The sequence below is a fragment of the Taudactylus pleione genome, unplaced genomic scaffold (genome assembly GCF_031769625.1).
Source record: "Taudactylus pleione unplaced genomic scaffold, aTauple2 ptg000040l, whole genome shotgun sequence".
In the NCBI taxonomy this organism is placed as follows: domain Eukaryota; kingdom Metazoa; phylum Chordata; class Amphibia; order Anura; family Myobatrachidae; genus Taudactylus; species Taudactylus pleione.
The window spans coordinates 16362183-16386603 of NW_028284442.1; the positions used below are offsets into that span (position 1 = coordinate 16362183).

The 24421-nt window shown below is 41.4% G+C and overlaps 1 protein-coding gene across 1 annotated transcript in view; it reads right to left on the bottom strand.

Moving 5' to 3' along the window:
- The window catches only part of DCN (decorin), a 70347-nt gene extending 48072 nt beyond the window's left edge, over nucleotides 1-22275 (bottom strand). The window contains exons 1-2 of the mRNA XM_088454426.1: nucleotides 21465-22275; nucleotides 13343-13571 (exon numbers count right to left, since the gene is read on the bottom strand). Coding sequence (XP_088310552.1) covers nucleotides 13343-13535 — 193 coding nt within the window. The 5' untranslated portion in view covers nucleotides 13536-13571; nucleotides 21465-22275. The remainder of the gene's footprint in view (nucleotides 1-13342; nucleotides 13572-21464) is intronic.
- Between the last annotated feature and the right edge of the window lie 2146 nt (nucleotides 22276-24421).

Sequence of the window (24421 nt, forward strand, 5' to 3'; positions counted from 1 at the left end):
TTATTATTATTATTATTCATAATAATAATAATAATATCAGTTGGTTATGTAAAATTAAAGCAATTGTATTATTTTTATAGCATTTTGTTGGCTCTGGCAGAAACAAATTTTGATTGCAAACATATTTGCTGTATTCATATGTAATTTTTTTAGCGTTTGCATCCTTTACAATGCTTTGAAATGCAGCAAATACAGTACAGAGAACAAGTAGCATGCTTATAAATTTGCAAGTAACTACAGGGTCAAATGTATTATATTTTACTTTTAAGACAAAATAAATGGTCCACAGTGCCATACATAAGGGGTGAACGGGTTTGGTGTTGTATATTGGGATCTATGTACTAAAACTCCACTTGGCATGGAGCCAGCTAGCGCAACTAATAGACCTGCCATGGAGTGTGAAGGTTAAGCCACTCCCTCGGAGATAAAAGCTGAGATCCCTTGCTCCTGACCCCTGTGTGCGACTCGCCCTGTCTCCCTGCCGGCAACTGCAGCAGTGACCCTTTTTTAAAAATAAACTTTATTAGCAAACAAGCAAAATTATAAAAAGCACTTCCTGCTACTCCAGTGAGGAGAAGCAGATAAGACAGCAAGAGGAGATGAAGCAGGTGCTGGAGAAGACACCCGACCAGATGGTATTGGTAAGTGACCTCACCTCTTAGTAATACCTGGGACACTAAGTGTCCCAGGTGCAGTGCGATATTGTAGCCTGCACATAGCACAGGCTGGCTGCAGGAAGAGTAAATCCCTTTAGTGCATACTGAGAAACAGCATGTACAGGAATTTTCACTGCCTTTAACGATTTTACCCCTTTTCTTCCTTAGTACATAGACCCCACTGTGCCTATTGGCCCAGTGGTGACTTACCTGCTCCTGGTGACATATAGTCCCTGGTGGCTAAGCTCCAGCACAGCTTCCAGGTCCCGCTGGTCATGTGACTGTCACTTCTGAGTCAGACCTCCAATGCTCTTGCATTCCGGTAAGTATTCCCTGACCCTAATCCCTACCCCTAACCCTCCCTTTAGTGCCTAACCCTAACCTCCCCCTCCCCCAGGAGCCTAATGCTAACTTAACAACCTAGTGCCTAACCTAACCCTAATGTCAACATTCTGACAATGGCGATATTTCACATGTTGACATTCTAAGTATGTTGATACTTGATACCTATTGACAATATAACTTTTGACATGGTATTATCAACATGAATGTCAACATTGTAAATGTCGATCTAAAGACTACATCCCAGGGTGAACAGAGGACAAGTTTAACAATATTAAACAACGTATAGACAACAACGAATAATACTTAGTTACACAATAAAAAAATTATATAATTACCTGTCAACAACAAATTGAACAGAACATAGAATTACAGATCCAGCTATTGATAAGACAGTAATCATCAGTGATAAGTGTTGGATGAGGAGCACTCTGGTGCTGCCTTCATCCTCACTGCATACAGGTTACTGAGCCAGTGATCTCTGGGACCTGCCAGAGCTCAGCAGGAGGCCAGAACTCTGACATGCGCTACTGCGCATGCACAGCATTTCCGCGTGTCTATCTACCTGGTATACATGCAGTGGTGTAACTAGGGTATTTGGAGCCCAGGGCATTTGGAGCTGCCACCCACCCTATGTGCGTGCGCCGAGGGCACACAGCGAAAAATGGGCATGGTCCCAAGTTGCTTGGCCACTTAAATATAGGGCGCGTCAACATGACACACACCCCTTTCTCGTCACTCAGAACATTCCTTTCCATTCCATATGCACCTTACTGCAGTACCCCTTATACAGTCCCCCATATGCAGTGCCCTCAGTAGTGGTCCTCCAGTAGTGCCCCTTATAGAGTACCCCCAGTATTCAATGTCCCCAGTAGTGCCCCTTATACAGTACCCCCCAGTAGTGGTCCCCCTTATGCAGGCCCCCAGTAGTGTCCCTTATACAGTGCCCCCAGTAGTGGTCCACCTTATGCAGGCCTCCAGTAGTGCCCCTTATACAGTGCCCCCAGTAGTGGTCCCCCTTATGCAAGCCCCCAGTAGTGATCCCCCTTATGCAGGTCCCCAGTAGTGATCCCCCTTTATGCAGGCCCCCAGTAGTGATTCCCCCTATCCAGTGCCCCTTATACATTGCCCTCTGTAGTGGTCCTCCCTAAGCAGTGCCCCTTATATAGTGCCCCCAGTAGTAGTCACCCCCATGCAGTGTCCCCAGTAGTGGTACCCCCTATGCAGTGCCCTTTAGATAGTGCCCCCAATAGTAGTCCCACCCTAAGCAGTGCCCAAGTAGTGGTCCCACGATGCAGTGCCCCCAGTAGAGGTCCCTCCCCTAGTAGTGCCCCCAGTAGTGGTCCCCCCTGATGTAGTGGCCCCATAAGTAGTACCCCCCCACCCAGTAGTAGTCCTCAGTAGAGGTGTGTCCCCCGATGCAGTGCCCCCGGTAGTAGTCCCCAGTAGATCTCCACCCTGATGCAGTGCCACAAGTAGTAGATCCCACCCAGTAGAGGTCCCCCCCTGATGCAGTGCCCCCAGTAGTGTAGACACACAAGTAAAATAAAAAACCACCTGAATCCCCACTCCGGCTCCTGCTCCCGCCGCCGTCCGCACCTCGGCAGGGCCGGATTAAGCCCTTGGGGGGCCCGGGGCATTTAATACAGAGGGGCCCTCCCCCTCTTCTCAGCACTGCCCCCTGGCTTTGCCTGCTGTGTGCCTCCTCCCCCAAACATTTTCATGAGGCAGCAGCGCAGGTGCTACCTGCACTGGGGGTAGACTTGGAAACCTCCTCCAGGCTCCATCACCAGCAGCGTGCCATTTTGTTGTGTTGCTGCTGGGAGAGCTGCTGCTGGCAGCTGAGGCTGGAAAGGAGTAGAATCGTCCGTGGACCTGTGGCAAACACAGGAAGGGGAGGGTTTATATATATATATATATATATATATATATAATATATATATACATACACACACACACATACATACACACTGTACATGAAAAGTCATGCGCACTGATTGCAGCTGAATACATTATCTTTTACCTTGTAGCCAATCAGGTCGGTTTCTATGATATTGGAGGTTCAGTAGCACATAATTCATTTAGAGACAGGAGAAGACTTATGGAACATATTGTAATTAGTGCATAATGCTACAGCCATTACCCTGGAGGGAAATCCGCCTCCCAGACAGACAGTGGAGCATGGTGCCCACACTACTCACCTCCTGAAGTCAAATGGCAATGGCAATGTGTAGTGTACTGTCTGCCACCGACACTAGCTGCTGACTTGCAGGGGCTCCTGCGTGCGAGTCACAGTCTCTGCAGGGTAGACACAGAGGAACTGGCATCCGCAGTGGGTTGATAGTAGAATCTATCCGACCTAACCATCAGCGGTGCTCAGGAGCTCGCTGTGATTGGGAGCTGAGCGGAAGGCAGAAAAGAAGCATCCGGCCTTGGATACATGATAAATTCAAGTCAGAGAGCTCTGCTCTGAGGAGCTGCCGTCTGCCACGCATGCGCAGCAGTGCCGATCAAGCACCGCAGGCAGCGCAGTGACAGTCCCCAACCAGTGTGAGAAGGAGTGTGTCCAGATCGGACAGCAGTGCAAGTACTCAGTCAAGGTGTCTCTGAGTATGGCTGGGAAGGGGGCCCCTTAAGAAAGGGGGGCCCGGGGGTACTAGCCTCCTATGCCCCCCCCTTAATCCGGCTCTGCACCTCGGTCTTCCCGGGCTGGCGCGCTCTGCATTCTGGGAGAGACATTATGACGTTTCTCCCATAACCCACTGCAAGAGGCGAATGGCGGAGCTCATGAGTGAGCTAAAGCCGGGCTCTTGCAGTGGGTGCAACAGCAGCCAATGAGAGTCTGTCTGGGGGAGGGAAGGGACACGGCTATGCAGCACAGGACAGTGCTGGGCGCAGAGAGGCCTAGCGTCGGTCCTGAGTAAATGTGTAGTGCTGACTGCACTCACTGCGGTCGGCACTACACTGGCTTACTAGGATGAGATGGTACATGAGCCCCAGCGGCCATGACCTAGTTATGCCACTGTATATATGCCAACTAGATGTGATTCCAAGACTCTCCAACATTCTATCCATACAGAGCCTATACCATTGATTTTCAACCTTTTTCAACTTGAGGCACACAGCGCAAGATTTAAAATTGCCAAGGCACACTATCTGGCAATGCGGCATGCGAGACAGATGAAAAAACATACACATTGGCCTCCGCAGGAATAAAACACAAATACTTTGGCCTCCGCAGGAATAAAACACACTACATTGGCTTCCGCAGGAATAAAACACACTACATTGGCCTCTGCAGGAATAAAACACACTACATTGACCTCCGCAGGAATAAACACACATACATTGGCCCCAGAAAAATAAAAAACACACATACATTGGCCTCCGCAGGAATAAACACACATACATTGGCCCCAGAAAAATAAAACACACATATAATTTGACCCCCACAGGAATAAAACACATACATTGGCCCCCACAGAAAAAAATAACATTGGCTGGCCTCCACAGAAACAAAAAAACTCCCACAGAAACAAACAAAAAAAACCCACATTGCTCCCCACTAAACAAAAAACATGGCTGGACCTCACTAAATGAAAAACATGGCTGGACTCCAAAGACAAAAAAAAACACATTGCTCCCCACTAATACATAAAACGTGGCTGGTCCCCACTAAGAAAAAAAAAATATGGCTGTCCCCACTAAGAAAAGAAAACATGACTGGCCCCCACAGACACAAACAAAAAAACACATTGCTCCCCATCTTGTCACTCACACACTGCAGCAGGAGAGCGAGCAAGCGTGCAGGCGGGCTTCCCGGCAGGCGGCTGCAGGAGGTAAGAGAGAGAGTACGAACCGGCTGATGGCGCAACGCTCTGGCTGGAGGAGTGTGCGGGAAGGCAGCAGCCAACGTGGCGTGCGTGACCTGTGATGTCACGCCGCCGCGTCTTTTGGAGGTCACTGCCCGGGCGTGCCTGAGTCTCCCAGGGGAGCTCAGCGGCCCGGGCTGCTGCAGTACTGTAAAATGTGCCTGGCGGCTCTGACTGTTGCGGCACACCTCACAACCGGCCACGGCACACTAGTGTGCCCCGGCACAGTAGTTGAAAACCGCTGGCCTATACAAACACAGCAAGTACGCTATATCACCAATGGTATAGTGTGTGGGCATATTACTAACATCCGCTAGTGCATTTACCTCACATATGCACGGCTCACTATAATGCCCATAACACCCTAAAGCTCCAGGCTGCTTTTATATACTACAGTTATTCCTGTCATATTCCTGTATCTTATGCTACTTGTTGTTCTCCCTGGGTCAATAAACCTAAGAACTGGATAAGCTGTACCACGTGTGGACTAACTGCCATCAGCACCAAACAAGTCCATAACACATTCAACATTACAGTGTATCCCTCCTGGTGGGTAAAATGTCTAGGGGACTACTACATCCAGCACCACACCAGTTTAATGTAGACCTGCCCTCAGGATCATGGCCATGAGAAACAGAGATGGTGAGATGGGTGCAGTAGTAGAGAGCTCTACTCATGAGAGCATACATCCTAGAGCAAAGTGCTAGATGCAAATAGGGTGACAGTGGTGAGTAGAGATGGTAGCAAAGACAGAGGAGGTGGAAGGGCTGATAGGCTAGATTGTAAGCTCCTAGGAGCAGGGTCCTCCTCCCTACTGTTCTGACAGCCCTCTTCTCTAGCACTATAATGACAGCCGTCACCTTCCCAGCAGTATTGTATATTGAGTATTGTGGTGCTAATTGTTACCTGTACTGTCCTACTATTGACGTATGTATGGCGCTGGGGACCATGTGTGGCGCATTATAAATAAAATATAATAATAATAGGCTTGAATGAGTTTTGAGACACATTTACAAGTGTTTTACATATGTCCATTTTTCTTTTAAATCCAATGTGTCTGTACCTTTAAGCTTATATCTACAGACCATCTGCAGTTGAAAACTTTTTTTGCTTTAAGGATTTTTGAAAGGTCCTCGAAGAGACAGAAAAACATTGGGCTCCTGTCTTATTCTTTCTTAGTCTATTTTCCATCTTTCTTTATTTCAAGAACCAGAAAGAATGGAGAAGTGATTCATTTTCTAAGCTCGCTTTCCTTCCTCCTTCCAGTAAATTGTTCACCTCAGCAATTTGGACATGGAATGAATAGAGTGGGAGTTGACCGTTTTATGACTCTTGTACAGAAATTGTTTCCAAATTAAGCTTAAAATTGTATTTGTTTCCAAGGGTTCTGGAGAACAGATTTCTCCTTTTCACACTGAATGCCAAAAGAACATAAGATAGTTTAAATTAAAAACTGTCAGCTGGACAGTTTAATAAAAAAAAAATGTGATATGTAAAACAGATGAAGTAGTGGAAATTAAACATGGAATATCAAGAATATAGCAGCTTAACCCTCACTGTGCATTCTTGGGGCTGAATTCAAGCAGCTGCTGCAGCAACTTTTTGCTATTCAAATAGAAATCCACATTACGTTAATGTAACTTTCAATGGGAGAAGATGTGACTTTTGGTTCCACCCTATGGAAGGTGAAAAGTAAGAAAAACTATTTATTTTAATACAAAAAATTTAAGTTTCCCTAAAAAAGAAGAAAAATTAATTAAATGATGGGGGACATGCATATTGATGTGTTGCATTGATGGGAAATGGGCTTTTGAACTTGCAAATGGGAGTAACAAATATTCCCAAACTTGTGTATATACAATCTTAAAAATCACTTTAGAGACATTTTAATGTCCACCAAAATACTGTAGACATCTTCATTTGCTGAAACGTACTGTACTTGCTGGCTATCATTTACCATCATTATTTAAAAAAATTAAATATCATTCATTTGACACCTTTTAAGAACATCCAATATTTTGCTTATGGCTACTAACAGCCTTCTATACTGTTCTGCTATGTTATTTGCAACTTTTTTGGGGTTAAGAAAGATGTCCCCACTTTGAGCCATATTCAATTTGAGCCGAGCCGCAATACTTTTTTGCGGCCCGGACTTTTCGCCTACTTCACCTGTTTTGCAGGCGGAAAAGTATCGCTCGCATGCCTGCTTTACCCTGTATTCAATTTGAACAGGTGAAAAGTACTGTCAGAAATGGGGAAATCAGCCTGACACCCCCCAAAAGATGCTCTGACATGGAGGTTCACTATGGTACCCCCCGATTTGGCTTGCTGAAGGTATTTGGTGTTTTTAAACGGGCTCAATAGCTGCTAAATAGTGTTTTTCTATACGTGATGCAGAATAGTATTCAGGAGTATTTTTTCCAGAAAATAACATCCCAGCAAATTTGGGGTACTTGAAAAATGGGGCTCAGCATATTTAAGTTGCTAAAGTGAAGAAAAAATCGTGAAAAATCCACCTGCCGCAAACACCTGCAATGAAAAAAACACCTGGGGAATACTTGGCCCCCGCCACCCCCACCCCCAGGGTCAAGTTCGCTAGTTTTTAACTTTGTCCCCCAACTTTTTTTTTTTCGCCCCCTTTTTCAAAGTAATTTTTTGGGGTCTCTTTAAGTGTTTTTTTTATTTTTTTGACACAGTCTACCTTTGGGGGACTGTCTGAAGGCTGCAGTGGGGTTCCGCAATGTTGCACCCCAAAACCCCAATTCTGCACTTTTTTCCGCCTGCTATTCACAGGCAAAACTTTTTCGCCTAGTACATTGCATTGACCTTCCGACTAGGCGATAAGTCTTTCCAATTGAATACGAGGTAAAAGCAAAACAGGCGAAAATGACGTCATCAGCGAAAAAGTATCGCGGATCCGGACTTTTCGCCTCAAATTGAATACGGGCCCTTGTCTCACACTTCACCCAGATCGTGCACTGCAGAATGAATGCACTTCATTGCTGTGATGCCTGCGAATTGCCGATTCCAATTCAATGGAGCAGATCGCGGGAGAGCGCTTGGTGAAGATAGCCTGGGAAGTCTGCATTAATGTAACATGTGACATCCTACTACTTGCGGCTAAATAAATTTGGCCCTTGATGTTAAACATATTATTTCCGTTTCTTCAGTTTGCTACTGTACAAAATGACATTTAAAGAAAGAAAAGGCAGAATGAATCAACAACAAAAAATATGACTGTGGGAGCAGAGTAGTGGAAATATATGATTATTCTTTTTTCTGTCATATGTAACATTAGCCAGATCTGCCAATACTTTATATTAAGGTCACGATCATGAAGGTGCTTTTTTTTGTGACACATGATATAATTTATGAATGTAATGAACTGTGAAACGTCATGTCATATGTCATATTTTTATAAAGACATACATGCCAGGTATGTCAAGATGGTGTCTGACTCATCAGGAGCTGAGTGGACATGAGAAGATTGGGGTATTCCATTCTAAGTGAGGGTTGTCCAAAGTAACACACCTGATAATGCGCCCAAAAACTATAACAACAAGATTTTATTAAACTGACAAGTTTTTCTAAAGTATCTCAAGCAGTGGACAGTATTTGCTTTTCTGGAGGCTTTCTGTAACTGACAACCATGTTTAGTTTCACAAACTATATGAAAAAAACTGCTTCTGGCCACTACATTTAATGGGAAGCATTTTGTATCTTGTAGACGCCAATTGATACAAATGTTTGAAATGTATTTGCATGGACAAATCCAGTGGTTCCCAAACTGTCCTCAATGCACCCTAATGCTGGCCATACACCTACACGACCAGAATAAGATCAGATTCATCATACGATTTCCATACGATTCCCCGGAGCTCCCTGGCAGTCCCGGCAGCATGTTTGTTGTTTTCTTAGCACATGATCTGTCGTAAGATCGATCCTGTGCCTCACAGGCTCATTAGGGAAACAGTCATTGAAATGCCTTGAATTGCTGCACGATGGATCTCATGAACAAAATAAACGGCACGATCTACACAAGATACGATGGACAAGATGTGCTGCACATCTGATCATACGATCCGATTATAGGAGCTGCGGTAGTGCGCATCGGATCGTATCTTACTAAAATAATACACAATTTTCACAAGATCCATCTGATGACTCATCGAAAATCAGGCAATTGGCACGAAATCGTGCAGGTGTATGGGCAGCTTAATAGTTCAGGTTTTAAGGATAACCATGCTTAACCACAGATGACTTAGTACCTCAGTCAGTTTGATTATATTTATGTCCAAGCATGGATATCCTTAAAACGTGGAGTGTTAGGATGTCTTGAGGACAGAGTTTGGGAAACCCTGGGCTAATCTAAAGAAATAGAATAGGGCAGTGGTTTCCAAACATTTTTGAATCACAGCACCCTAGAGCAGGGGCGTCTTAAGAGAGGACGGGGCCCGTGTGCACTCACCGTGCGGGGACCCCTCCTCTCTCCCTGGTGGCTGGCAGCTGACTGACACGGCTGGCCAGCCACCGGAGCCTTAGTAGACTTTGGGCACTAGAGTGTGCCCGGAGTCTACTGCGCATGCGCAGAACACTGGGAAAATGGCCACGGCGGCCAATTTCCGGTGTTCTGAGCAGTGCTGAGACCCGACACGGGACCACGGACAGGTAAGTTAAAAAAAATGGGTACAGTGTGTGTGGTGCGGGGCCTCCCTGGACCCGGGGGCCTGTGTGCCCCGCACACATTGCACCCATTATAGATACGCAACTGCCCTAGGGTAGAGGTGAACAATAAGCGGACCCCCTCAGCTGTTGTAGAACTACACATCTCAGCATTCCCTGCCACAGTTTTGCTATTAGGCCATGCTAAAACTGTTGCAAGGAATGCTGGAATTTGCAGTTAAACAACAGCTGCAGGGTCACTTGCCCACCCCTGCCCTAGAGTATCAGCATTTTTTAATGGCACCCATAGGCCAAAAGTTTGTGATTTCCTTTGATTTTCCTTGGAATTCCTGCACTCTTTCGGTCAAACGATATTGTGCCCAGACAAGGAACGATTGTACAAACGACCAAACGATATAGATGGGTCGTAAACGACTGCAGATCGTAAACGCTATATCATTTGTAGCAAACAACCTCACGATTCTGGAATCTAAATCATGGGAGGAAAAGTGACAACATATCGTCCATCGCATCGTTCATCATGCACAGACACGAAACGAAGTGTGCCAAATCATGAAAGATGCAGGTTCAATTGATCAACGACGACGATGTACGACGACGGGGGCGTGCATCGGCATCGTGATCATCCCCACACACACCTCTTTTTACACGATTGGTCATTCCAATCAATTGAAAACAGACAAATCGTGTAAAAATCGCACCGTGTATGGGGGCCTTTAGGCAACTGTAGCTTTTACCACATTTATTTGGAGACCCACACAAATCACAGTATAATATACACAGAAGAATACATGTCAACAATTGTATAGAGAAAGTTGAAGGGAAACAATTCCTAAAGCTGGATTATTAGATATACTTTTTGCCAATTCAGTACCTACTCTCATCAAGACTCAAAATACTGCTCCTTTTTATATTAAATATAAGTTATATAATCAATAGACTGATTTAAAAGGAAACTATATTTATGGGGAAATAGTGCATTATTTCCTTGGTAGAATACAGCCATGGACTCTGCAGTACATTTATGATTTTACACTTAAGCAGGACAATGCATATATTTTTTATTATTTACCTAACATTGCACCTTATTCCCTTCTGTTGCTTGGATCTAGGTGGCATATATAAAGGAGTATAGGGGCTACATTTACTAGGCTGTACTTTTCAAGCCACTGTGTCTTTAGAGGGTTCAGTCGCTGGATTTAAAGAGACAATAGTAGTAAATAAAAAACACGCCTGTTTTTTGTATTAATATCATTGCCCCTTTAAGTATGAAGATGCTGTGCAATTTAACAAATTTAGGCCGGGATGTACAAAAGGAAAAATGCAGTAAAAACCCCGTTTTCGGTGTTTTACCGCATTTTCATATGTACTAAGCTTCGGCTGCCCTTTTTTCGGTGTGGAGAGTAACGCCAGAAAAACTGGTGTTACCCTATAGAAGCCTATGGGCTACTTACCGCACCACGCACCCTATGCTTTGCCAATGCCTCGCCACCCCGCCGTCGCCCAGCACTGGCTCCCACTCATCTGCTCTCCATGGTTGCTGTCCCGTGCTCTTACTGGGTCCTCCACCTCCTCCTCCTCCTAATATTTGTCCGGGTTCAGGGAGGAGGAGGAGGAGCCCAGGTCTTCCTGCACAGGTGACCAGCAGGAAACTCCTGGAGCTCGGAGGGGGCTGGGTCCCAGGGAGACCCCGTCACCCGGCGACGGCTGCTTCACAAAGGGCAGCTCTTATAGCAAGAGCTGTCCTTTGCGATACTAATCGCATATGCTAGTACATATGCGATTAGTAAGGTTGTGGTGACTGGCAGAATGGTCACCGTAACCTTAGTCCTAGGAGTCATTCTCTATACTGTATGCATGTCTTCTTACATTAAATGGAAATTCCACTGATATAAATTTTAATGCTTTATATTTAGTACCATAATCATTGAACTATTTCTGAAATGTCAATATTGCAGCTACCCTAATTTAACAAATCCCCCAATTTGACAAAGTCTCCTACTCCATTATAGTAACCACCACTATAGCAGATTCACACATTCACCACCAAACTCATGATGATAGTGCGTGGAGTTGGCTCCTAGAGAGGGCTTTCCAACAAACCTTGGAAATGTCAATAGGATAACAACTTATGGAATATGGTTAAATCTAAATCTAATGGTTCAAAGTAAAATACAACACAGGTCAAATAGATCTACAGACAATAAGTACAACACATAAGCAGATCCACAACCTATAGCCCACTTGTAGATGGAAATATGACATGATGAAAAATAACAGATCACTCAGCACTGATTAAATTCAGAAAGTAGTAGCAAGTTCATTATCTTGTATCAGTATTAGCAATGCAAAAAGAGTTTTGGTCAAAATTAGATCCAAAATAATAGATTTGTGTGGGAATATTAAATAATATTATAATAAACTTCTATTTTCAGCGAGATTATACATATTAGAAATAATTTTAATAAATTCTTTCTTTTTCACTACTTTTAAGGTGCCTACACACTAGATGATATTTTACACGATTCGCCCGATTTCAACGAATTGGAACGACAAATCGTGTAAAATTTGTCCAAATTTTGAGTGTCCACTCACGATCACGATGCCGATGCGCATACCCGTGGGTCGTACAACGCATCTTCAAATCTTGCCTGCTGCAGGTAAGATTTGCCAATCTCATACACGATTTGGTGCAATAGATAGATTTTGTGCAAATAGATCTTTAGTCAGATTGGACACTTTTTAGCACCATATCATGTCCTGGAGAGCCTGGGAGCTGCCGGGGAGAGTTCAAAGGAAATTGCTCATGATATCGCATCGTGAGCACATCGTCTAGTGTCTAGGCATCGTTACTTCTCATAAGAAAAGTTATTTACCACATACAATATTTGTCTAGTTGTTGCCTCATGTTGGTGCCCTACATCTATGCTGTTTATTATAACTTTGAGAACTTATCAACTAACAGAAGAGATAAGCTATGCATGGGGCAAAGTGGCATATGCTCTCTGGGCCAGTGCTATAGAGACATTGTATACAAGGCAGGTCCCAGGCATGGACAATGCTAGCTGTTCTCAAAGGGTTGACCTTGGTGGCATCTAGTCTGCCCCCTGGGACCAGCCTTTCATAACTTCATCACTTAATCAATCCTCCATGAAGGCTGATAAAAGAATACGTCCACATAATCAAGGCGTAAGTAAATATCTTGCTCTAGGATTAAAGTATATCTCTGAGAAAAAGGTGTTTTTCCCTAAGACAAACCTCCACTACCCTTTGGGTAATGGCCCAGTGGTTGTCCTTTCACTGGGAGCCCATGTATTACCACAACATCGCAGTTGTTACTAATACAGGCACCATGTTCTATGTAGGAAGTAGAGGATTCAAGTCACCAGAAAAGACTGAAGCAGTTGTCAATAGGGTTTGGATTTCTGTGGCACCTGTCCAATTGGATGTTGCTTTCAGCCCACATTGAGTATTGACACATGTTTGAAAGTTACTCCACTCATCCAGGTTCTGCAGGGATCAGGTAACAAAGGTATCTTTCCAGTACCTTTCAGGAGTTGAGTGACAGAGGGATTCATTCAAACTGTAACAAGTGGTCTTCCCTAAAAAACGAATGCCCTAGAGCATTATACTACATGTGAGTCTGTCATATATCAATTTGAAGAACCTCACCTACAACAGTATATACTGCATTGCAAGGTTATTAATATTGTTATACAAAATTCCACACTGCAGGAACACATTATACACGTTAAAACACGTTATCTTTTCCACTTTGATACGACTTACCAATGTCAGAACACTGCACAACACGGAGGTGGCACTGACAGCGAAATGGGCATGTAGGCCCAACTGGTTCCAATTCTTTAAACTCAGAACCGGATCCTTCATCTTCTAGCATAAAATCAAACAGACCTCTTTGGTGGAAGGGTTTGGAGTAACAGACTGTAGCAAGCAAAGTGAGGATGATAACTGCTTTCATGGTGTCAAATCATCTATCACTGACACATGCAATAACCTGGAAATCAAAAAAGGCTTTATCAAAATAATTTTTCACTTGATATAGGAAATTGTAAGTAAATTTGTATGTGTTTAAACAATACTCTCCCAATCATAGAACCCAGTAAGATAATATCCTCTACAGAAATCTAAAAGGCACATGAAAATACCACATCACAGCTATAAAATAGCATCCTTATGTAGCATCTGGAATTAAAAATATCTTAGATGTACAGTCATTCATTTAATCGGTTTTACAAATCTACAATTGGCAACTGACCCACAAATTAAAACTAAAATTACATTGGTAAGTACACGATTAAAAATAACAAGAAACTGAAGTGATACTCATGTAAAATGTAAACCATAACATATTGCTAAGTGGTTTTCAGTCCTATCCAACTTCATCAGAAAATGATTATACAACAGCAGCTTATTTATATCCAAATCAGAGCCTAGCTAATTGTGTTATATCTAATAAACAAAGATGCTATTTTGTGTTGCACTCTTATGGAGCGTACACACGGTCAGATTTGTCAGACTTGTCAGATTTGTCAGATGAACGATTGAACGATTGAACGATTTTACCAAAGTTTTGAACGATTTGAACGATTTGAACGATTGAACGATTTTTGACTGCATTAAAATGAATGGAATTGTCCAAGTCTGACTGCAAACCCATCAGATGTCAGAAATCGTTATCTGACAAACGGGAACGCGCATCGTTGATCGTCCATCGTTCAGGCATGTCAGATATGAACGATTTTCCTTCAGATATGAACGACTGAACGATTTTTAAATCGTTATCGTTCATATCTGAAGGGAAAATCTGATTGTGTGTATGCACCATTATATGTCATACTTTAAGTGTATCCTGCCATATTGCTTGCTAGGTCACCTGTCAACCATACACTGTAATGAAACAGTGCCCCTAGTTATCAGAATAATATGAAACATATAGCTTTGGAACAGACATATTTTAAATATAGTGTAGTTTATTTGAAAAAGCAATTCAGATGGGCCCATAAAGCTTTTTTATTTGTGCAAATGCCCCTAATATTTTGCCTAGCACCAGGGGCAGAACTATGGGAGACAATGGAGGCGCCTGCCACCGGGCTCCAGCTCTGAAGGGGCACCTCCTCCATTGTCCACAACATATTCACCCCACATAGGGCTGCAATTATATACCCGGAGTGTACCATCATGGCCGCCCAATACATGGCACCCCTTCCTGGCACCTGAAAAGTCACCATACACTAGTGGAGAGCTTACATGTCAGACCATTAGCTGCCGCCTTCTTCTATCTATAGCCTGTCTGCATGTGAATAGCTACATTATAGTGTCAGCGGAAGGACGGGGGGGGGGCTACATATTATTACTTGCCTCCAGGTGTCTGGGATGAATTTACATCACTACCTAGTACATTCACATTTGTGCAATCACATTCCAGCTTTTGAAACATCCCCTTTAGTTGAATATTATGCTTCAAAGTCCATCCTACTTATACTTAGGAAGCATACACTTCTTTCATTTAATTGTTGCCATTCTTATCCTAAAATACTGCTTAGTTTATCCTTATATATATCACTTTTATGTATGTGAATGCTTTTATTTAGGGCCAGCACTGAGGGTGTGGTCCTCTGAAGCTGCCTGGAAGAAAAATGAAGGATGCCAGGGGTTGGCAACCTATGGCCACTGACACTGAGAGGTGGGTGCAGCAGGTACTTGTTGGGGTGGGGCCCGGTGGACTGAGATGGACAACAATGGCATATAAGTGGCAGCTGCGGAACACCAAGTCGTAGCGCACACTGGTACATGTTCCGATATGGTTGAACCTGTTTGCTTTCCTCAACTGTATTTCAATTTGTTTTTAGTTTAGCTAATGACTGATAAATCATTGCAAGTTTTCAGTTCAAGTTCATGAACCCCTTAGAAACAGCCGCGTCTTATACTAATGTTGGTGGTGCACTTTCATCTGACCATTGGACGCACCATCAAAACTTACACCCGCCCTATAGCAGGTGCAGTTTTTCCATCTGACCATGGCCTCCTGTCTGAGCGTCTCATAACATGCCCGCATCTGCCTAGCCTACCCCTTGTTACTGCCCAGGCACACCCACTGAATTCCACGGACCATTCATCCAGTTCTGTTCTACATCTCTGAGCGCTAACAATCAGAACACATGCACTGTGCAACTGGGATGCATGAGCAGACTTTAAACATCAGCCAACTGTGTATGGCATCGACACTGCTTGTTAATGGCCTTCATTATTCATACTTTGTTGATCAGGAAAAGTTCTAGAAAACATTTTTTTTAAATGCCATGTTATTATAATGTCCCCAAATTTTTAGATTAAAAAAAATAATTATGAGAGGCTTGTAATGAATTCAAGCTTTAGGGGGAGGTGAATAAAGCCTTGAAGAGAAAGAAAGTGGAGAGAGATAAAGTACCAACCAAAACAGCTCCTAACTGTCATTTTTCAAACACAGCCTGTAAAGTAACAGGGGCTGACTGGATAGTACTTTATCTCTCTACAAGACTTGATACACGTTGTCCTTAATATTAATTGGAAGGGTTTTTTCTTTTGTAAAGTTAATATTAACTTTGAGGTTTAATATGAGTTTGGGCAGTTTATATATTATTCTCGTTCATAAAGCTTGTTTAGTTATTATTTTAGGAAAATAACAATTCTTTTAGATAAATCCAGTTGGTGTTGGTGTGATGTATATGATATGTACAGCTATGCGCATTAGATAGCTACACAATGGAACTACCCGAGGCATGTACCCACATAATACCTCCCCATTGTAGTGCTGTGACCAGCCCTGGTAGGGGGCTTAACTCATCCAGCCTACAGCTATCTCCCTTCTTTCCATCATACACATGGATGCATATGGCCTCAGTTAAAGAGTCCCCTGGGGATTTTCCTAGTATTCAGGTGGCCAACTGTACAGTAGGTAAATGATTGTCCATTCACCTAAACAAAATGTTCCTTCTGTATCTACGTTAATGATGTTACTACTAGCAAAATAGGTTTTGATGGTTATTTTATTTTTTAAACTGTAAGATCAGTATGAGAATAGTGGGTCAGTATTCTAATACCTTGGATACTATGTTTTCTGTTCCATATACCATTATTATGTTATTAAAGATATAGCTCATTATATTTTATTTTATGTAAAAATAAATAATATGACTATATTCATAAAACTATCATATAACTATAATGAATTTAAAAATACTTAAATAATGTTGAACTTCATTCTCCTTTTCAAAGGGTCTCACAGATGACAGTTGTATACTGTAAGTCTGTCTGTGGGCTAGACAATATTTACAGCGTTCATAGGAAATCCGTTAAAGATAAAATGCTATATTTTGTATTGTTTCTAAACATTATTAGCACTTTTTTTTTCAAACAAAATATATTACTGTACTTGTGACAAAAAAGTTAAAAACAATCACATTATTTCAGATGTGCAGAATATGTCTTGTTTCTGTAGATAAAAACAGTGGGGCAGAGTTGTGTTCATAAAATAAAATACTCAGATCAAATGCACGTAACAATAGCATATTACACAAATTTGCTGAGTTGGAGGCATCTCAAGATGCATCTAGCTCTGCTCCAATCGCATATACAGTCAGGTCCATAAATATTGAGACATTGACAGAATTTTCAGATTTTGGCCTCTATTCACCACCACAAAGGTTTTGAAATGAAACAAACAAGATGTGCTTTAACTGCAGACTTTCAGATTTAATTTGAGGGTAATTACATCCAAATCGGGTGAACGGTGTAGGAATTACAACAGTTTCAATATGTGCCTCCCACTTTTTAAGGGGCCAAAAGTAATGGGACAAACTAAACAATCCTAAATCTAACTTTCACTTTTTAATACTTTGTTGCAAATCCTTTGCAGGCAATTACAGCCTGAAGTCTGGAACGCATAGACATCACCAGACGCTGGGTTTCATCCCTGGTGATGCTCTGACAGGCCTCTACTGCAAATGTCTTCAGTTCCTGCTTGTTCTTGGGGCATTTTCCCTTCAGTTTTGTCTTCATCAAGTGAAATGCATGCTCAATCGGATTCAGGTCAGGGGATTGACTTGGCCATTGCATAACATTCCACTTTTTAGCCTTAAAAAACTCTTTGGTTGCTTTTGCAGTATGCTTCGGGTCATTGTCCATCTGCACTGTGAAGCGCCATCCAATGAGTTTTGAAGCATTTGACTGAATATGAGCATATGATATTGCCCAAAACACTTCAGAATTTTCAGAATTTATGGACCTGACTGTACATCATATTTACATCAGGTGTAAATCAGGCAACAAGTACAAGAAAAGCTTATATTTAATTTTTTTTTATATAGAACATTTGCTATTAATTTTTATTTAAATAACAAAGCCAACTATAATATAGCAGGTATATTCTTTTTTATAGTTTAAGAATGAAAGTAGCAAAAACTTAGTTCTAAATTACGCCCACAAAACCATATACTGTAGCCAAGATCAATGAAAAAAGCACCTATCAGCTTCAGTGGTTAATCAGCAGTTAACCAATCAGAAGCTGCTAGTTACTTCTGGGTACCTTGTGATCATCATCAATGTGTATTTTCTCCAGCTATCAGATACCAGCAAGTGATACGACTATTGACAGGAGTATCTGTGTCTCCATGCAGTTCTGCCTCAGTTTACAATTAAGTGAACATGCTCTTACTGTACTTGAGGCCTGATTTAGGGATTTTTTTTGCAAGTCGTCATTGTTTTCAGACCGTGCATACGTCAGAGTCACACCGCAATGGTCTTGTGACGCTGGTCGTAGTGTGGATTAAGACGCAGAGTGATTGACAGACAGTGACCATTTGGGGGAGGTAATGGAGAAGTGGCAACTAAATCGCAGGCATGTGGTGACCATTTCGGGGTGTGTCACAGCCAACAATTGCGAATTCGTATGCAGTGGTTATGCTCCGGCATCTTACGTGCGACAGACATTATTAGCGACTATAGAGTTTCTCAGAAGTTCGATGGTGCGACCGATAGTTCAAAATACTAATTAGATGTACTGCTAGATAAAAAGGATACATATATGAATTTATACCAGAAATTCTAATGTAAATAGATTCAAAACTCTATTAACTTATAGTAATAGTTGAATATTGAATATTTTATCATTATAATAAACCTAGAAAAGTGACAAATTTGTTTATAAACTACAATTATTGTTATCTGAAATGTCAACATAAAAATCCTGTTAAATCTGGGTTTTCATTGTAAAATCTGAATAAAAATTACATTGGAATTTGCACTTTTTTTCATATAAATAATGTTTTCTGTAACTTCTTGCCATTCTATTTTAAATCAAATGATACAACTTTTAGATTATTTAAATTGATGAAGGCTATTAACTTGTACTTTAAAAAATGAATATATATGTAATATATGTAACCAAATTATTAATAGAAATGTTTAAAGTCCAGTACTTGTATTGGTTTTTTTTTTCCTTTGGTGGTGGGGGATTACTCAAGGGGGTAAATTTACTAAGCATCGAATCTAAATCCAACAGCTATAGAAGACGTGTTTGTGACAAAAAATTTGTATTTAGGATCTATTGGTTTTCAGTGTCAATTGAAAACTGACGGCAATGTAGGTCGGTTTTGTAGTCGGTTTTGACAATTCCAGTGAAAACAGATGACAAGGCGGCCAAACATAGACCTCAAATAGACCAACACTTCCTGGTGGTTTTCTATAGGGTAAAACAGACCGCATGTAATTTCTACATCACAATCTCCTACAAACCTGCCCCCTCCAGAACAAGCATTGCTATATGGTGAGAGTGTAGATTGGTGGTTGGAGGTAGTAGGTTAGAAGTGATTTGTTAGAGAAGTTTGGTGAGTGTTACTGTTACTACTTCTGAAAGTAGTCTTGTCATTTTCTGTGTAGTCTTGTCTGAATTTAAAGGTTGTCTTTTTTTAAGTCTTGTGTCATTTTTATTTTCCATCTTATCAGTGTTTATTTGAGTGTGTCTGTGGTGTGTTTGTGAGGACCGTAGTGTTAGTTTAGTGTAGGTTTATTTTTCAGTGCTAGTTTGTCTTGTCTGTCTTCTTTGTGTTATTTGTTTAAATAGTGGGGGAGAGGAAAAGGAATAGAGAGAACAACCCACATGCACAAACCCTGAGGACCCATCTCAGCCTCAATTCCTAAAAGGAAACAATAATGTAAAATTGTTTGCTGTCATTAAGTTAACATTTCAGCATACATGCCATTAAAATGTTTATTTGTTTATCTATTGGTTCTGTGAAAAATATGTTAACACGACAAACAATATATTTTGTAAAGGAACATCAAATGTGGTATACGGGTTTTGTACAATGTTTCGCACAATATGTTTCAACAGGCAGAGTAAAGCCTATTTTGACAAATTGCCGGTGTAGCTATCCATCAAGTACCTATCCTATATGAGGTAACATTACTGTATTGTAGTTTTGCAATAGCAAAACACAAAGGAAACTCAAACACACCTGTCAGCTGGTAGTCTATTATTTGGCGGGTTGGCCGTCGGTTTGTGGTCAGTTTGCAAACCGATGCTTAGCAAATCTGCAGTTTGTATACTTGTCTATGTAAAATAATCGATAGTATGTCCGATGTTCTAAAGTGTTCTAAAGTCGGTTATTTGGGCATTTTTTTCCATCAACTTTGGTTTAGTCAGTAGGCGAATTACAAAGCCAATGAAAAATCGCCCAAAAAACAAAAACTGACGCTTAGTAAATTTATCCAAAGGAATAAGAATTTGTTCTTAAAATGTCTTCTCAGTGACTATCATTATACTAGTCAGTGCTGATACCAGGTTACCACAACAATGCCTTTTTAAATTAAAAACACATACATATAGAACATTACAGTATCTCACACACATGTATCCATTTATTAGATTGCATTATCCCATTTATGTTAGTACACAATGTTTATGTACTGTTCAAAGTCAAATTCTTCACTGATTCTATAATGTGGTTAAAAGGGGCGGGAGTACATTTCCTGATCTAACACATACATGATCCTTCACCAGTCCTTGTATGTTTACACAGAGACCTGCATAGCAAACTAAGAAGTTACTAGCCATGCACATTAGCATTACAGTTTATCCTGTTGAGATAATATGACCAAATTGAGGTTGAAATTTAGTACATATGCATTTATTATTCATATATATCTTAAAGTTTACTAATATATATACAGATATCCAGAAAACAGTAGATTAATATATGCAATACTTAAGTAATGCAAACAAACAATAGACAATGTGTTCATCTACTGTATGTATGTTTTTTATCTTATTCATAATGTTACAGTAGTTGCACTAATTAGATAGTAGTAAAGCAACAAACCACAGCAATATCAGATCACTCCACTTACAGTATAGAGTTGAACGTCCTTATATTGTAGTTAAACAATTAACTTGGGTACAACCTATCATCACAGTTAAGCATACCACTGTAGCTTTCAGTCTACATGTAATAGACTAAGTTACATCATCTTCAGAATACAGTACAGTAACACAGTAATATAGCCCTTCATTCCCAATGTGCTTTAATGTATAGGTGCAATACATCATATCAATGTCAACACACCATAATGATTGGGATATTCTGTTGCTTATACTAGCCCACTGCAAAATGCTATTGTGATAATAGAAATAATACAACCTTAATGTGTATCTTTTCCTTATTAAAAACACAAATTGAGCAATTTATAGAATGAAATATTACCTACATCCATTTAGTGGCTGACCCATGCTGTATACTAAAACAGAACATTGCAAAGATTACTACTTTACTATACTAATGGTCTTTTTTTAGTTTAAACTGAATAATCAATTCTCAGTTATATGCAAACTGCATGTATAATATCATCATACCTTGTAATCCTAGGATTTGCAAGAAGAACTTTCAAAGAAGAGATGTAATTTAAATATTCAGTCCAGACAAAGAAGCCTACAGGTGTGCAGAGAAGGAGGGGGTAGCCGGAGTGCTCGGCGACTGTCACTTTGTGTAAACCCTCCTGCTCCTATTCCCAAGCACTGCTAGAGAATAGTTTCCTTCAATGAACACAATCCAGGCTGACACCCACATTAGATCATATGGTAATGATATGTCTCCAACGTCTTTAGCCAGAATTTTATCAGCCTTTTCTTTTACTTTTCCTAGTTATCTGCACTCTGTATTGTCATTTTTTGTAAGTATTGTTTGTTTGCCATGAGTAACAGAATTGGCACTTTAGGGAGGGAGGGAGGGTATTTTTTTTTTCTTTTAACATTCCAAAGCATTAAGAAGGTGAAGAAACAGCATCAGAATTCTTTCTTACCACGTTCTCTGTATAGTTATAGAGTCAGATGTCAACATAAAGAAAAAATAACAGGTAATGTCTTAAATAATCTTCAGTGCCTCATAGGTTAAGTATTTCATGGGCTGTTTCTTTATGTTCCACAGCCTCTGGAGAATTCTGCAAACGTCTCCTTTGGAAAAAATATTTTATGAATCTAGTATAAACACATATTTTGGGGGATTTAAAATTCATAGCTGGAAAAAGTGTATAAATCATCTCTGCTCGTTCTAGATGACTCTGGGGGATGTGTAAAAAGAAGACAACTATTTTTTTTTCTTTTCATTTTTCAAATTAGAAAGTTATACTGTAAGTTTTGGGCCCAACACAATCTGTGGTCAGGCATACATTGTAAGTTTGTGTTGTGTGAGAGAGAATGCATAAATCAAATGGTGTCCCTGCATTAATGAGAATCATGAATGCAAACATACAGTATATATCTATATGGAGCAAATATGCATATGGTTCAGAGACTTGACATGTACCACCATGCCTGCCCCAAGGCTAAGACCAGGTGTGCAATCATGTCTGTATAAAAAGGAGATAACTGCTTTTCCCCTCTCTGCAATACTATTAAGATAATATTTTCTTATAGCAAAAAATATTAATAAAACAGTGTTATAGTTATGCTAGTATCCTAAGACCAACAAACACTGTATATGTGTGTGTATATATATATATATATATATATATATATTTATATGTGTGTATAGATAGATAGGCAGATAGATAGATAGATAGATAGATAGATAGATAGATATTAGTCCCAAAAGGGGTCCCGTCTCCTTCTTTTGAAGCAACTAATCAATAGCCTGCCAGTCCAGTGCCTTGTTACAAGTATCTGCAGCTAGTTTTATTTGGCGGCATAAAATAAACAAAATATAAAAATAAATCCTAGCCTGTTCAGCTCTAACTAACATATAGACCCATATGTACTAAGCCTTGGAGAGATATAAAGTGGATGGACATAATGTACCAACCAATCAGCTCCTGTCATTTTTCAAACAGAGGGCCTGATTCAGACCCGCTCGCCAGCGCTATGCGCTGGCGAGCGGGTCGATGTTTGGCCACTGCACATGCGCACGCCGGAGCTGCCTCCGACGTGTGCATGCGTGAGACCCGGCTAGCGACAGGTGCTCCGTCGCTCCAGGTTTCGCACCAAAAGGGGGTGGCTGTCGATGTTGATCGCCAGCTCATCCTGTTTTGGAGGCGGGCAGGGGGGGTGGCTGGCCAAACGGAGGCGTTCCCGACGGAACGCCTGTCATTTGGGGGCGGCCCCACTAACATCACGAGTGATGTCAGTGGTGAGCTTCCGGCTCTATTAAGAGCCAGAAGCTCACTGGAGCTTGCGGAACAAAACCCTACCACAAGGGTCTCGTCGCAAGCCCCGATGGTCGGGATGGTTGAGACCATCGTGACCATCACCTGGCCGCTCGCAATAGCTGTGGGTGGTCACCCACAGCTAAGTGAGCAGCCAGGAGGCCGAACAAAAAAAGAAAAAAAAAGCCCTGATTCAGAGCGAGCACTCTTTCGGAGCGTCTGGCTCTGAATCAGGCCCAGAGCCTGTAAAGTGACAGGAGCTGAGTGGTTGGTACTATGGGCCTGATTCAGAGCCGCTCGTAAGCGGCCGCTCGTTCGCTCCGAGCGATGTTTGTCCAACTGCGCATGCGTACGGATCGTTATACGCATGCGCGAACCAGTCAGTGCGGTCGAAATTCATGTGCTCGCAAAATAGCGAATGCCTGATAATTTGAGTGACAGAAAGAGGCGTATGTGGGTGGTAACAGGGGAAGGTGCTTGAAAACGGGGAGTGGAGATCCGATCGCAGGCGTGCTTAAAGGTCAAAACGGGCGTTTTATGGGTGTTCATAATTAAAACAGCAGCGTCATTGACCACGTCGTCACTGGGTTATTTTATAGCCAGAACTGCTCGCAAAATTGTGGTAGCAAAAACCAGCCACAAGAATAGTGAGCAGCTCATACCCTGGTCGATGTACTCGATTAATCTAATAAATAGCGGACATGACGTAGGATGCGAGCGGCCAGGGAGCGTAGTTTCCCAAAAAACGACCGCAAGTTTTGTTCGCTCGTTCAGACCTAGAGGCGCAAACAGCGAACGGTTCATTTGAATAGCCACCCCTGTTTTTGGAACGAACGACCGCAAATAGCGACCGGTTCTGAATCAGGCCCTATATCTCTATCTTCTTTATCTCTCTCCAAGGCTTAGCTCATAGACCCTTTAGTTCCCTTTCTCTTGATGGAAGGATCCAATGTCCAACAAACAAAACAACATTTAGCTTATCACTTATATCAAACAATATATAAAATAGGAGTATGTAGCGCTCAACTTCTTGATAATTAGGTGTTATCTATTTTACCCTATTTTCAACAAAATATATCTGTATATAATTATTTTGTATTGATAATGTAGTGAGAAATTGTTGTTACGTAGATGAAAAGATTATATATGTAGTATCTGTATAATACTGTTTAG